At 53.2% G+C, this 15,673-nt stretch overlaps 1 protein-coding gene across 1 annotated transcript; it reads right to left on the bottom strand.

Annotated features, from left to right (window-relative positions):
- Positions 1–413: 413 nt before the first annotated feature.
- On the bottom strand, positions 414–11,976 carry TSHZ1 (teashirt zinc finger homeobox 1). The gene is made up of 3 exons (XM_040264247.1): positions 11,783–11,976; positions 11,444–11,518; positions 414–5,029 (listed from the first exon to the last, which is right to left on the bottom strand). Exons 1-3 carry the CDS (start codon positions 11,974–11,976, stop codon positions 1,723–1,725), a joined length of 3,576 nt encoding a protein of 1,191 aa, XP_040120181.1. The 3' UTR covers positions 414–1,722.
- Between the last annotated feature and the right edge of the window lie 3,697 nt (positions 11,977–15,673).

Below are 15,673 nucleotides of genomic sequence, written 5' to 3'. Positions count from 1 at the left end.
GTGCAGAAACCAGCCTTTCCTCTTTGGAACAATGCAGGACCAATTTCAAGGCCCCCAGGGTCTGCTGTTAGAACAAGATCTGCCATTAGGTCCCCAGATACACACAAAGGATGACTGTAAACATTTCAAAACAGGGCGGGAGGATACCCCCAAGAAGCACCTCGGGTCCCTCGATGTACAAATCAGCCGTCGCTCAATGACTATACTCTGGAACCCAGTGGCACCCAGTGGAATTAAAAATTTTAATTATCATTTAAAAAAAGGAGTACTTATCATCTGAATAAGCGTTTTAGCACACACATCATGAAATGATGGTTCTGAATAGAATTTCTGTTGGTCGACTGCATAAGCAATACCTCTCGTTGCTGGAATAACGTCTCAGAGGCAGAATAATGACGACATGACAATCTATGTAAATCAAGAACTGCATGTAGGTTTATTTTACATTTGAGAAAACAGTGGATTTAATTGTGTGAACCAAAATGTACTGTACAATATTAATGATAGAACATCAAAATGTATAATTAATAGTGCATCACTTGCTTTGTCTTCATTTATTTATTTTCGTCTGATATACATGCATCTGGAAAGACGCAGGTGCCAGTAAAATTTCTCTATTTAAATCAAGCTGCAGGAACTAAATTTTATTCAAAAATTGTGGTTTTACATTATATACACAGAAATTTAATATAAAATGACAATATAAAAAGTTAAAAGAGAAAGCATACAGCCAGAAGGTACAAAGAAAGTTGAATAGATTAAAATGGTACGATATGTAACATATACGAGTTTTTAAGCTGATGCTGGCAATTTACAAGGAAAGGACGCCAACATTTGCCCCATTTTTTTTTTCATTTACCAATGCAGCACGCTTATAGAAAGGTCGGCTTGTACCAAAGCTTACATTTGTAAATAACTATAAACCGCAGTATTTTACAGGAAAAAAGAAATAGCATTTTTACACATTTTTAAATAATAACTTGCATACTTTTTTTTTTTTTGCCAAAAGTGGCATTTTTCAGCATCCAGAGGGTTTGGGCATAGTGGCAACTGGGGTGTTTGCTGTTTTTGTTGTTAGTTTTTGTTTTGTTTTCTGTTTTAAACGTATGACGTTGTGGCTTCCTAACCCCCATGTCCTAGACAACTTTCTGCTCTCCAACAGCTGCATGCATGCTTCCTTCACAAACCAGTTCTGCATATAAAAGCTTGTTTTTTAATTATTAAATAAGTTTTGTGTCTGACACAGCTTTTGATCTGAATGAAATGCCTTTAAGCCTTTTTTTTTTTTTTCTCTTTTTTGAGTGAAAGGCACAGAAATGCGATTGCAGTCCTCACAGGGTTAAATCTGACACTAGGAGGTCCTCTGACCTTTACTGTCATGGGAGCTTTGTAATTTTAGGACGACGTCTATCTCTGTTATTTGTGTCTTTCTTTCCTGCTAAGTAAGTGTCTCTGAGGAGTGTGCCCCACTATCTCCTACAAAAGAGAGCTGAACATCGAGAACAGATGTTGAAAATAAAGGTCAGACTCTGACTCACAGAAAAAGAAAAGGAACATGCACGATCAGACGAAGAGCATATAAATATAACTACAAAATATGTGTAAGAAAAACCAAGGTCCAGACAGGCGGTCAGCAACCGAGAGCGGGCTGATTTCGGAGGCTCAGGCCGGGCCTAGTGCAGTACGACGTTAGTGCAATGCGCCGCGGGCGCGGGCCCGGGGCTACTGTTTCTCCAGCTCGGTCACATAGATCAGGTGGTCCTCGGGGGACTTGCCGTGGGTCTTGCTGAGGTGCAGTTTGACTGCGTGCTTGCTCGCGAAAGTCCGGTTGCACAGCTTGCACTGGAATGTGGAGCCCAGCTCGTCCTCAGCGGCCCCCGAAGGGCCCAAGGCTTTGCTCGCCAGGACTTTGGAAACATTCTGCTGTTCTTGAATCTGGTTTAGGGGCAACTTGGAGAGATCCTTTAAGCTGAAGCCTAAGTGTGTCTCTAGGTGATTGATGTACGTGGAAGCAGTTCTGAACTGAGAGGCACAATCGTTGCAAAAGAAAACAGGATGCCCTGTGTCCAGGTTCTTCAGGAACTTGGTCCCCCCTGTCCTCCGCAGCTGGTACTTGACATTGGCCAGCCAGTGGCTGATGGTGGTCATGGACAGCCCGGTGAACTTGGAGATGTGGACCCGCTCCTGGGGGCCCAGGTCCGACATGATGTACTTCCCCTCCGCTGTCTCGCGCAGGCTCGAGGCGAACTGGGCCTGCAGGATGAGCAGGTGCTGCGGGTTCCAATTGGACTGCCGCCCCTTCCGCTTGTGTACGGGCGATAGCTCGTCCAGCGCCTCCTCGAAGCTGCTGCCATCAGCGTCCGACTTCTCCGACACGGTGGAGGGCGTGGAGGACTTCGGCGTCAGACGCCCTGTGAGGTTCTTCACCATGTCCGAGATGTCCATGAGTGCGCTCTCCCGGAGTGGCGAGGACACACCGTCAGCGGCGCCGGGCACCAGGGGCTTGCTCTTGGACTTGGTCAGGTCGATGGGCTGGTCGCTGTTCTCGTAGAAGTAGCGGTCAGCGGCGCCAGGCGGCTTGGCGGGAGGGGCAGGGTAGGCCGGCTTGTCCAGCATGCTGGTGCTTATCTTGTAGAGCATGGCCAGCGGGTCCAGTGAGGGGCTCACGGGCCTGGACACCTTGCCCAGGTGGGTGTTCATGATGGACTGCAGGGCGCTCAGCGGGTTGATGAAGGAGGGCTCAGGCGAGTGGTCGGTGATGATGGCCAGGTTGTTACAGCCGTTGGTCACTTTGGCCTTGAGGGGCTCCGTGCCGTTTGGGGTGTGGGCATCCCCCACGCCCTCCTTCTTGGCTTTCCCCGCCTCGGCCTCGGGGCCCTTCTTGGGCTGCGGCTTGCTGCTGCCCCCCAGCTCCTCGGCCCTGAGGAAGTCCTTATTCTCCTTGGCCGCTGGGGACGCGGCCTTGGCCGGCGAGCCCTTCTCCTTCTCTGCCGGCCTCTCCTCCTTTTTCACGCTGACCTTGCCTGTGACCTTCTCTACCAGCTCCTCCATGGCCGACACGTTGCTCTTGTGGGGCGGCGGCGTGAGGCTCCCCGGGGAGTGCAGGAGCGCCCCGTGCTCAGCGGATAGCGGCTTCACGCCGCCAGCGAAGGACGGCTGCATCTGGACGCTCTGCACTGCCTGCGGCGGCTTCACGGTGCCCGGCAGCTGGTAGGCGGCGTGGATGCTCGGGTAGCCGCCCCACGAGGGCGCGCCGTTCTGGGCTTTGCTGATGGCCGTGGAGACCGTGTTCTCCAGGGACTTGAGGATGTCCACGCCGCCCTTGGCGCTGTCGTCCAGGTCTTCCTCGCGGAGGTACTGGTAGAGGGCAGTGGGCTCGAACTTCTCGCCCGCGTCCTCGCCCTCCTCCTTGATCTTCTTGTCCGCCTCCCCCGCCACCAGGGCCGCCTTGTCCTTCTCAGGCTCCTTCTTCTCCTCCGCGGCGGTGGGGCCCGCCGGAGAGTCAGGCTGCTTCTTGACGTGGGCGGCGGCGGTGGCGGCTGGGAGCCGGGTGTGCGTGGTTGGCGGCAGGGGGATGGACTGGATCTTCTCCTCCACCACGGGGTCCAGCACCAGCTGCTTCCCCTTCTTGGAGGCGGAGGTGGTCACCTTCAGGAAGTGCCCGGTGACCATCATGTGGGCAGTGAGCTGCTGCAGGGTGTCGTGGGAGCTGCCGCACTCCATGCACTTGAGGATCTGGGCCTTGCGGGCCTCGAACTGCCAGGTGTAGCTGGCCCCGTTCTGGTAGCCGTAGCGGTTGTTGGGCGTCACGTAGGGGTTGGCCGTCTTCTGCTCCTTGGCCGCCTCGCTCAGCGCCGCCTCGGCTGCCACCGCTCCCGCCGGCTCGGGGGAGCCGGGGGCCGCCAGCTCGTGCAGCGCCCGCTTTTTGGTGGAGGGGACCAGCTTGGTGAGCGCCGGCACGGGCTCCTTGAGAGGCACTTTCTGGTAATGCTTCGTCTTGATCATGTGCACGCTGAGGTCCTGCAGGGACTCGAACGAGTGCCCGCAGTACATGCACTTGAGCACCTTCTGCGCGTCCTCCTTGCCCTCCATCTCCATCAGCGAGCGCTTTCGGGGCTTGGACCAGCGCTTGGTCTTCTCCGAGTCCTTGTCCCTGTTGTCGTCCCGGTAGTGCCCCGTCTCGTTCATGTGTACCGTCAGCTCCACCAGCGTGTCGTAGGCGGCGCTGCAGTCCTTGCAGCGGAACTTGCTGGCGCCGGTGAACACCGAGCCGTAGAGCTTGTTGTTCTGGCGGTAGAGCTGCACGGTGCTGAAGAGGCTGGGCTCCGGCAGCAGGCCGTACGACGACGTCTGCTGCAGCGTCTTGGCCAGGGCAGCCTGGTGCCAGTCGTAGCCTGAGCCGCCGCTGGCGCCCGAGCCCGAGCTGGGGGTGCTAGCCGTGGTGCCCGTGGCCCCCGCGGTGCTGGTTGGGGGCGTGGGGGCGGGGGTGGTGCCCTCCTTCTGGGCCGCATCGCTGGTGCTCGTGGTCGAGGCTGACTTCTTCAAGTCCAGGGCCAAGCTGGACCAGCAGGACTCGGAGAAGAGGTTTGCGTACACGGCCTTGATCTGGGCCAAGCTGTCCTGGGGGTAGGAGACGCCCTCCGCGCCCTGGCGGTCCTCCTTCTCCTCCTTGGAGGAGGAGCTTTTGAAGTGGGCGGGCTGGTCGCTGTGTTCGCTGAAGGGCGAGCCGTAGCCCGCGTCCTGGTTGGTTGCGGTGCTGATGGGGGAGTTCTGGTAGCTTTGGGCCTCCTTGATCTCCGCCTCCTCGCTGCACGCGAAGTCGGCCTCCTGAACATCCCCGGGCAGCCCATCTTCCTCCACGTTCCCCTCGTCTATCGCTGCTGCTTTCAGTTCTTCCTCAGGAACATAAGCTAGGAGAGAGCAAGGAAACACAGTGAGAGGCGGATGGCACCCCGAGCACGCGGCCTCCCCAGCGCTCACGCCATCTTTAAAAAGACGTTTCTCAGCCCCGGCTACAAGGCCGCCCCCACTTTATACACCGACCCGCCGCAGCGCCACGGTGGAAACAGGTTTCCACCAAGGCAAGCCCCCCAACCCCGCCGAAGTGAACACATTTCAACGGAAGGGCAGCGTCTGCCCTCTTAGAGATGTCGGTCTGGCCATCATAGCTGGATGGGAAAACAACGAGGGAAAGAAACAGATGGGGCCCCGGCTCCTCTGCCTGCAGATTCTTCCCTCTGTAAGCAACGGGGTCCCTCATGAGCCTCCCCATGGGGGGACCTGGTTGTCAACTTTTAGGGAAAGATACCTCGTGGATAGGATTCTATGGTGTCCATAAATAAAAACACGCTTCAATGCTAAATGATAAAAATACTCTAGTCTCCACTAAAAAAAGGAGGAAGCAACATAGCACCACCGTCCCCTGCCTGGATGGAACAGAAGTCACCCCCAGAGGACACCAGGCAGATATCAAAGAGCCCCGGATATACAAAGCAGCATTGTTCACAAGAGCTGAAAGGTGGAAACAACCCGAATGTCCACTGGTGGTTGAACAGGTGAACCACGTGTGGTTTACACACACAGTGGGATATTAGTCAGCCTTTAAAAGTAAGGAGAGTCTGATGCATGCTTCAGTATGGACTAAATCAGGGGCATTATGCTCAGTATAACAATGTTAGGTTTCATCACCCAGTCATGTCCAACTTTTTTGCAACCCTGTGTACTGTGGACCACCAGGCTCCTCTGTCCATAGAATTTCCCAGGCAAGAATACTGGAGTGGATTGCCATTTCCTTCTCCAGGAGATCTTCCCGACCCAGGGATTGAACCCACATCTCCTGCATTGCAGGCAGATTCTTTACCACTGAGACACCTGGGAAGCCTGTAAGCCAGCCACAGAAGACAAATACTTAGGAGTGCCCTTACATGAGACACCTAGAGTAGTGAGGTCTACTCACAGAGACAGGAAGAGAACAGTGGTTTCCAGGGTTGGGGGACAGGGAGGAATGGAAAGCTAGCTATTACATTGCTTTAAGATGGATAACCAGCAAGGACTTACTGTATAGCACAGGGAACTCTGCTCAGTGTTATGTGGTAGCCTGGATGGGAGGGGAGTTTCGGAGGGAGAGGACACATGTATATGTATGGCTGAGACCCTTTGTGGTCCACCTGAAACTATCACAGCATTGTTACTCAGCTATCAGTTCAGTTCAGTTCAGTCGCTCAGTCGTGTTCGACTCTTTGTGACCCCATGAATCGCAGCACGCCAGGCCTCCCTGTCCATCACCAACTCCCAGAGTTCACTCAGACTCACGTCCATCAAGTCAGTGATGCCATCCAGCCATCTCATCCTCTGTCGTCCCCTTCTCCTCCTGCCCCCAATCCCTCCCAGCATCAGAGTCTTTTCCAATGAGTCAACTCTTTGCATGAGGTGGCCAAAGTACCTGAGTTTCAGCTTTAGCATCACTCCTTCCAAAGAAATACTCAGCTAGACTCCAATACAAAATAAAAAGTTTAAAAGAGGGGGAAAAAAAGAAGTTGGTGTTTAATGGGTTGAGAGTTTCAATGTGGAAAGATGGAAAGATCTGGAGATGGATGCTGGGTTTGGCTGCATAACAATGTAAACTTAATACCACTGAGCCATGCCTGTAAAATGGTTAAAATAGTAACTCCTAAGTTACGAATATTTTCACACAATAAAAAACTTTTTAACCTAACAATGCCTATAGTAGGCACTACAATGGCCTGCTATGGGCCAAGATGCACAGAGGGTGACTTCTCAGGGTGAAAGCGGCATTTCCCAGAAGCAGCTCGGGCTGCTGACAGCTGTCCGGAGAATGAGAGGGATGGAGGGCATATAAACGCCTGGATGGAACCTGGCTGTTTACTGCAGAACATTTCAGATCCTTCACCATGTGACAGGTCTTGTCAGTTCTCAGGGGGACATAATTGCCTGCACCACTTAACTGATCTGACCAGCGTGCTTTTACTTCTTTCTCTTTTCTTTCTTCCTTTTTTTTTTTTTTTTGGTGTGGAAACAACTAGTGTTCCATCAACTACCTGGGAAATTTAGGGTTAAGATATTTCCAGAAAGGCTCTATTAAAATGCACTGATATGACCTGAGAGGGTGTCTCATTAAGTAGAATCACTCATTATCACATTATCAGAGCCGGACCCCGAGGGAATGTGGCGGGCAGCGCCGCATTTTCAGGGACAGTGATGGAGAGACAGAGAAGGAGGCGGCTGCTCAGAGGCTGGACGCGGGGCAGGAGGGAGCCACACAGGAACGTCCACGCCCGCCCACCGAGGGCTCTGCACACAGTTGCACACACGGTGGACACGCACGCTCCGCTGGGCCCTCCACTTCTCCACGGGGCTGGCCCGCACCTGGGCGGTGGCATGACCAGGCAGGCACATCCGCAGCTGCTTCCCAGATGATGGCAGTCCTGCCTCGGTCCACTAACGGCTCAGGGAACCACAGCCCGTGGGTCCTGCTCTGAGAGCGTGAAAAATAATCAACAGCGCCAGCCCGCAGGGTCACACAGGCGTCCACACCTACACAGCAGCCTGCCTGAGGCTGTGGCCCCCCTGGAAACTGACCGTGAACTTGACCGCTTTCTCCTTTCCCCATGACCACTACAGGTTTAGGACAGTCCAGGGTCCCAAGTGCCCATGGCTGGGGTCCTCAGCCAGAAGACCAAAGCTCCAGTCACACCCACCACCTGCAGGCCCCCTGGCCCTGGCCTGGACACCAGGCCCATCTCTGAGGATTCCGACGGGGACACTTGAGGCCTCAGGCCTCCTGGGCAGAGCCCTCTGAAGACAGAGGCACCGGGTCCCCAGGGTTTTGGCCGGACTACCAGCCACCCCCCGCAGTGTACCCTCTGTGCCACACTCTGGGGTCACCCAGAAGGTGGTCACCTAGTGGGGAGGCTGCCCACTAGACCCAGATGGTCCGCTTTCATGAAAAGAAGATCCACACCAGCAACTGACTGAAGGGAAGCCTTTGACTGGACACGTTTGGCTCAGCCGGGGAGCCCAGCGCTGTGCTGGCGCCCTGCCCAGTGCTGCACCGCCTGCAGGCTGCTGCCCCCTCAACGGACGGCCACAGGCTCCATCGCCCGCCCGCAGCAGGCGTGAGGAGTGAGCAGACCGCTTTCCTCTTCCTCTGGAAACAGACGGGGGCACCCTCTACCTCCAGGGGGTGTTCAGCACCCACCGGTCATGCATGTCCACGTCCCAGCAGAGCGGGTGTCCTCAGAGCAAGGCACGTCCGGGCCTGTCCTCCCTACCCCCGACACTGACCCATCTGCATCCGGGAGCCCCAGGTTGAGCTCAAACGCCTCTCACTCCGCCCTCTCCAGCCTTAGGGCGACAGTCACTGCTGGAACCACAGAAAGCACACCCTGGCCTCCTAAGGGGCACTAGTTTCTGCCATTCTGTCCTTGGACACTGGTCCCCCATTTTCCAGGGGGTGGAGAGGTGGGGGACGCCTGCCTTCTGGGGCTCATCTCCCAGGGGAGACACAAGCAGAGCTGGGGAGCTCTAGGGGACTTGGGGCACAGCCTGGGGCCCGCCAGCGTCCCCCTATCGGGCTGAGCACACCCAGCTCCCAGACGCCCCATGGGGATACAGTCCCCCCCACTCCCTGGCCCTGTCACACTCCGGGGAGCTGACCGTGCTCTCCAGGATCAGGGCGCAGCTTCCTGCATCCACCCTGCCTGGCCCCCTGCCGGGTCCCTCTGCGGCCTCTTTCCGGCTGACCTTGACTTCTTCCCTGACTCCTCTAGGGCACGCCCATGACCGCCAGATCCACGTCAGTGTGAAGCTCCTCTGCAGGGGCCCTCGGGTTCTCCCGCCCCATCAGGGGAGGTTGGGCTCCATGAAGCCCTCCTGAGTGCTGTCTGAGCCCAGGTGGCGTCGGGCACACTGAAGGAGCTCCAGCTGCTATGACCCGACCTATCAAATGTGGGTGTCCCATGGGCACCCCCAGTCAGCTACAGACAGACACATGGCTGCCCCTGCCCCTCCAGACCTAGAGGGGCTTCCCCAATAAAAGCTCACTTCCTCCTCCTGAGTTTGGAGCCTCCTAGCTCAGTGGTTACTGAACCACCCCACACAAGCTGTCCACACCAGAAAAGCGAGTTTTCCTCAGCGCCTCCTGTCCTCCAGCCCTGTCCCCGACATGGCCTCTGCCCGAATGTGGACCCCCTAGGCCCGTCACCAGACATTGCATCAGCCTCCCAGCTGGCCTCTTCCCTCTTGTCGGGCCACACTTTTCCTCTGTGACCCTTGAGCTAAGATCTTTGTTACAAGCCCAGGAGTAGCACAGGGGATGCAAATCCCTCCCTCCACCATGTGTCAGCCCCTGAGCACCCCGGTCCCAGGGGCACCACCCCCCAACCTCTGCTTCTCTGCCTGGGGACGACGCTCCTCCTCAACGGGAGGCTCCGATGTCACCACTTTCGTGAGGCTGCTTAATCCCCTCCTGGAATTCATTCCCTGTGGAATTAAGAGATGTTTACCTGACTGTCCTCATCATCAAACTGTGAACTCACTCGTTTAATTAAAACTACTGGGCACCCCTGCCCACCTCCCGGGCTGGGCATTTTCATTTCTTCACCTCATTTTAACCCTCACAACCCTACAAGGCAGTGTCCCTGATAAGCCCATTTTACAGATGAGGAAATGGAGTCTCAAGAAGTTGACCGACTCCCCCCAGGTCACACAGGAGACAGACGGATGAGGGGCTCAGGACTCAGAGGCAGGCCACCTGACTCCCAGCCCGAGGCCCCTCCACTCACCATCTCAGGACCCAGTTACTATCCTTTGTTGTGTTAGCACCTCAGTGCCGAAAACACCTGGAGTAAACGCTTGTGAATGAAGTAGTGACCCCAAGTAATTCTGTATCCCTGGTGGCTCAGTGGTAAAGAATCTGCCTGCAATGCCGGAGACCCGGGTTCAATCCCTGGGTTGAGAAGAGCCCCTGGAGAAGGGAAGGACTACCCACTCCAGTATTCTTGCCTGGGAAATCCCATGGACAGAGGAGCCTAGCAGGCTATGGTCCACGGGTTCACAAAGAGTCAGACATGACTAAGCGACACACGCTTCCACTTTCTAATTCTGTATCAGTATTTAGGACACTTCTTATGTGCCCTTCATGCTGTTATGAATGAGAGAATCCCAACGAAAAAAGAGTAAGAGGAGAGAAATATCTAGTGGGTGATGTTTTGCTTATACCTATGAGGCAACATTGAAAACTTTGTTTTAATGACAAGGAGAGATTCATTAAATGGAAAAAGCAGAAGACAAACCTATTCACAGCACAATGGAAAAATCCTCTTAGAAAATATTAATAGTTTTTTTTCTAGATAATGAATATATGAGTTTGTTGACTGAAGTGGCTCTTAGTAAATAGCTCTGTTTTCAAAATCTTCAGTGTTTTCAATTCAACACACATGAATTAGCCGTTTCACACCATTTCTGGAATAAAATAGCTGGAAACAGCCACTAGCCAGACCCTGGGAATTAGGGAGCCGGAGAAGGGCAAGGCCCAGCCTGGGGGCGGGAATGTGGGAAGAGCTTTGTTCATTGTGACTTTTGTGGTTTTTCACGTTAAAAGGTAAGAAGCGGGGAGCATGACGGAGGGGCGCAGGTGCTATCGGGGTTCCTGCAGCAGGATCGGGGGCGCTGAGAGTCTGCCCACGCATCTGCCGCCTGTCTCCTTCCCGCCCCACTCCTGCTCCCTCACCGCCCCCAGGGGGGTCTCCAACCAGCCTTCCCCGGGGAGGGGGCCGCGGGTCCCACTGACAGGCGAGGAGCTGGCAGGGCCTCTCCTGAGGCCCTCAGTCCCCAAGCTCAGTGGCCACAAGGCTGCATCACTCCATCTTCCGCCAACATGGTCCCTGTCCATTTCTAGACCCCCAGGATTCCTACTTTATCACACACTCCTCCACTGTATTTATCCTGATAAGCTCTTATTCTTTGGCTATTTCCCTGTTCTACCATGTATTATAAATTAACTTTTCAACTCTAATTCACAAGGAAATACAGACCCGGGGACAGCTGGGGGGCGGGGAGCGTCGGTCCTAGGTCCTCACGCTGAACGCCCTTCTGACCGGCTCCTCCCTGGATGCACGGGCCCGGCAGCACCAGCTTTGGAAAGAAGTGCACGCGCCTCCCCAAGCAGCCCTCGCCTCCCCCCTCTTCACACACCACCCTTTCTAGGGGTCCCCGGACCCAGCTCCAGTCAGTGTCACCCTACCCCATGGTGCTTGTGGTCACATGAACACACGGACGATGAGCCGCCCACAGATGCCAAGGGTTTCAAGGGATTCTTTGAAAGCAGTGCCTAAGCCTCTCTCTCCACCCACCCCCCAACAACTGCCCCCACCTTCCAAAACTGGGCTCGAACCAGGAGCCTCAGAAGGATCCAGAAACTAACGGGTTTCGCTTGAGAATCTGGGCCTGGGGCCGGTGGACAGGGTTGTGCAGGTCTGCAGGCTGGGCCCCAGGATGTCTGGAGGCAAGACCACAGGGCTTCAGTAGCAGGCGGGACCGAGTCCTTTGCTCCTGCCATGTTGGCATCAGGGAGGAAGGGGCCACATAGACACCCCCCCCACCATATCTGTCCCACCCAGCAAGGGCAAGAGTGACCCCAAGTGCACAGGGGCTGGGGGTGGCATTCACCTGCCCGCGCCCGTCGGGTCCAGGCTACGGGGCCACCATTGTAGTTCCAGGTTGAAGGACAGACCCCCCCATCATCATCTGAGGACAGACTCACAGAAGGGACAGACTGACCCACACGCTCCACTCACGGATTCCGTCCTTGGGGCCTCCGTCTCCCAGCGCTGGGGCTGCAGGAAGGATGTGTAGGAACGTTAGACACTCCGCCCTCATCACCAAGCTCCACTCTGAGCTCATCCAGCCCTGCGATCGGACCTTTAAGAGGAGCCAGGAAGTGCCCACCGTGGGCATCTTCTCGTCCCAGGGAAAGCGGGCCCGTGGCTGGCCTCTGTTGCTGTGTAGACGTGAGGTTTGGGCAGCGGATTATTCGGGAAGTGCCCTCCACTGCCCTCCTGCAGACTTCCTGATCACAGCCGCCCAGAAGAAGGCGGGGGCCCAGAGAGGGGGCACACACAGAGAAGCTCCTGGTTTGGCTCTTCCCCAGGCCCGAGGGGGCAGGCGGGGGAATACACGACCAGAATCGGGTTGGGGAACTTTGTTTATCCAAGCTCTCTTTTCCTCATTAGCACACATAATTGAGAGCTGGCTGTGAACGAGGGAAAGGGAAATTCAAAAGTGACAACTGTGAAACCCAGGCCTTGGCTCTCTGCTTGGGCTCCGGCTCACAGCAAAGACCGAACGTGGCTATTGTATTGCCACCTGGTGAAACTATACAGTCAGACGAAATTACATGTTTATCTACATCAAACTAGGTTTCAGACTGGCAAACGTGATGCCCATGGACAGATGGCCGTTATACCAAAATATATCTACTCCAAGGGGCCAATTCACAAAAGCGGCTTACGCACACCTCCGTGATAAACGCACAGCTTCAACTCATTGTAAAATCTCGCAGAACACACTTTTCTTCCAAATTTACCACTGAGCACTTCTGAAGTAACTTCACCTGTGTTACAAAGACAGCAGGTAGTTCTGACGAAGGTCAGAAGACACTGGGAAATAGAAAATGCAGAGAAAGCAGATAAGGAGTCAGAACCCATTCCTTGCTTCTCTGAAAGAACATTAAATACAAGTGGGATGGATGTTAATTTACGAACCTCAGTTCTGATTTTTTCGCGGGAAGGTTGACAATCTGTCAAGCAAATCTGAAAGGCCGTTTTCGCTATGCTGTGGAAGAAGTGAGACTTTTTCTGTCACTTTGGCCAATTTTAGGGGTCTGGCTCCAATGGCTCGTATACGGGTTTGCTAAACCACCTGACTGATAACGAGGATTTCTTTGCGTAAAACCGGACAGAGGCCCTGCTTTAGAATTGTGGAGTCTGCAAATAAAATGGCCTATGGCTTTTACCCAATTCTAATTAGAAATCCACAAGTAACTCCCTTAAAATAACTCCCTTTCTCCCTGGCCCGGAATTCAAGGTAAGTGGGAAACAAACAACCTCATTTCAGAGCGCCCCTCCCAGCAAACACATCAGATATGACTCTCTGGTTTGGACTTTGCTGCAGTTGCAACAATGTCACTCAGCAAGTGATAAAGCACAAATCAGAGAAATCAGAGCTTAAGTCTCAGTTCAAAAGACTGAAAACCTTCTCTGATTTTCAGCAGTGTTAGGAGGAAAAGGGAGAAGGCAACGGCACCCCACTCCAGTACTCTTGCCTGGAATATCCCATGGACGGAGGAGCCTGGTGGGCTGCAGTCCATAGGGTCGCTAAGAGTCGGACACAACTAAGAGACTTCACTTTCCCTTTTCAGTTTCATGCATTGGAGAAGGAAATGGCAACCCACTCCAGTGTTCTTGCCTGGAGAATCCCAGGGACAGAGGAGCCTAGTGGGCTGCCATCTATGGGGTTGCACAGAGTTGGACACGACTGAAGCGACTTAGCAGTGGCAGGAGGAAAAAGAAAAGAAAAAAAAAACTATGAGAATCTTGAAAAATTAAAGAGAAGTTGAAATGAAGAACAAAAGATAAATAACTCCTGTATGAACCCAGGAAAGCAAAACAGCTATTTCACTACTAATGGACTGTGTGTTAATAGACAAGGCAAATGTTTTCTTGATCCACGCTGAAAAGCCAGCCATCTCTAAGGCATGCACTACCAATGCCAAGCATGGGGAAATCGACGTTTTCAGTTACTGCCTCTCCTTTTGGGGTGGGATAAAGACCACATTAGGACAGTCTGATAAGTCTGGGTCCACAAACCCAGCAATAGCCAAGTAGGTCTGAAACCAGGTCCTGACCTAGATTTTCTACCACCTGAAATGAGAAAAGACTTTCATCAGAGAGAGTAAGATTCACCCTGATGGATGACATTCAGAAATCTGGAGAGGAGACTTGGGCATGAAACAGCTCTTCAAGTGGCTTAAACGAGAATAAAGAAATGTAACTCGTCATATTCCGAACCCCATGCGGGACTTACGTCTCAGACACGTATCTCCACATTCAGATCCAGCAGCTCATTCTCATAAACACACAGGAAAAGACAGGAAACATCAGGTCCCTGTGGACTGGGGTGTGGGTGTGAGCAGTGCAGGGTATACCCCTGCAGGTCTCAATGACACACCTACTGTTAACACGAAGTTAGGAGAATTTTTGTCTTTATATTACGGTGGATATAAATTATGAACCAAAGTGATAGATGGAGAACAAGCCTGCCCTACATAATTACTGCTGCACTTGGCTGGGCGCTTAACACGAGGTCAGGTGCACCTGACTGTCTTGAAATCCCCTTAATAACAATAATGGCGTCTGAATCCGCTACATCCACAACATCATATCAGAAAATATCATTCTCTTATCGTAACTGGGTTTCCCCAGTGGCTCAGCGGTGAAGAATCTGCCTGCGATGCAGGAGCCACAGGAGATGCAAGTTTGATCCCTGGGTCGGGAAGATCCCCTGGAGGAGGGCATGGAAGCCCACTCCAGTATTCTTGCCTGGAGAGTCCTGTGGACAGAGGAGCCTGGCGGGCTGCAGTCCATGGGTCTCAAAGAGTCAGGCATGATTAGCATGCAAACATGCATCATAATGACTGGGTTTATTCTTACTATTATGTAAATTCTCCCAGTTGCTCTCCTAGATGCTTTTTTGGAAATTTTGCCTACACAGAGATAGACTGAGAAAGACATACAGAAAAACATCCAAGCTTGGACAGGGTAATTACTGGTCATGATACTTTGTTTTCATCACGAGCTACAATTTTCTAAAAATTCACATGGATACAAATATACAAAATACATTAAAATATTTGTAGACATTTTTTCTTTCTAGTGATGGAACAGAGCAATATATGTCGCGAGGTGAATGAATACAGCTGTTTAGCCTTAAAAGATTTGGATGTGAGCAGCTACTGAATCTCAGAAAACAGAATCAACTCAACGCGGCTGCGTTTTCTCTGCTAGAACCCTCAGCTCCCCTCTGCCCTCACCCACCCCCACCCTGAGGAAATCTGATGAATGAATAAGCGTAGAAACGGTAACTGCAGCATAAAATTCTTCTTCTACAATCACTTACAGAAAGAAATGACATTCCTCCCATCAAATAAAACAAAGACTTCAAATCATCATCTTCGCTACTTCTTTTTGTGTCAAAACAGCTTTGCCATCACTCCCCCCCGCCACCACCACCGCCCCCAGCCCTCCCGAGCCCAGCACGCGGTGTGGAGCGTGATGCGGTGAACAGGCGCGGTGGGGCCTGCCACATGCCAGACGACTTGCAGAGGCCGACGGGACGAGCACACGCCAAGCGGGAAGCCGCCAGCCTCCACGTGGGCGTACGGGTGTGTGCAGGTGGGAGGGAATAAAAAATACAAAGACCTCCCCACTACCCCCTAAATGAGAATGAGACAACTGTTCTTACGGCTAGACTTCACTTGTTAAAAATAAATTAACTCTTGTTAGTATTTTTTGCCATAAAAGGTGCCTTCTGGATGCCACTGTGTCCCTAAAGACGCTCTGCCATCCCTAGCCAGATAAAGCCCCACGCCTTCTGA

Source organism: Oryx dammah, unplaced genomic scaffold, assembly GCF_014754425.2.
Source record: "Oryx dammah isolate SB20612 unplaced genomic scaffold, SCBI_Odam_1.1 HiC_scaffold_22, whole genome shotgun sequence".
Lineage (NCBI taxonomy): Eukaryota > Metazoa > Chordata > Mammalia > Artiodactyla > Bovidae > Oryx > Oryx dammah.
This window is presented reverse-complemented; position numbering and strand designations above follow the sequence as displayed.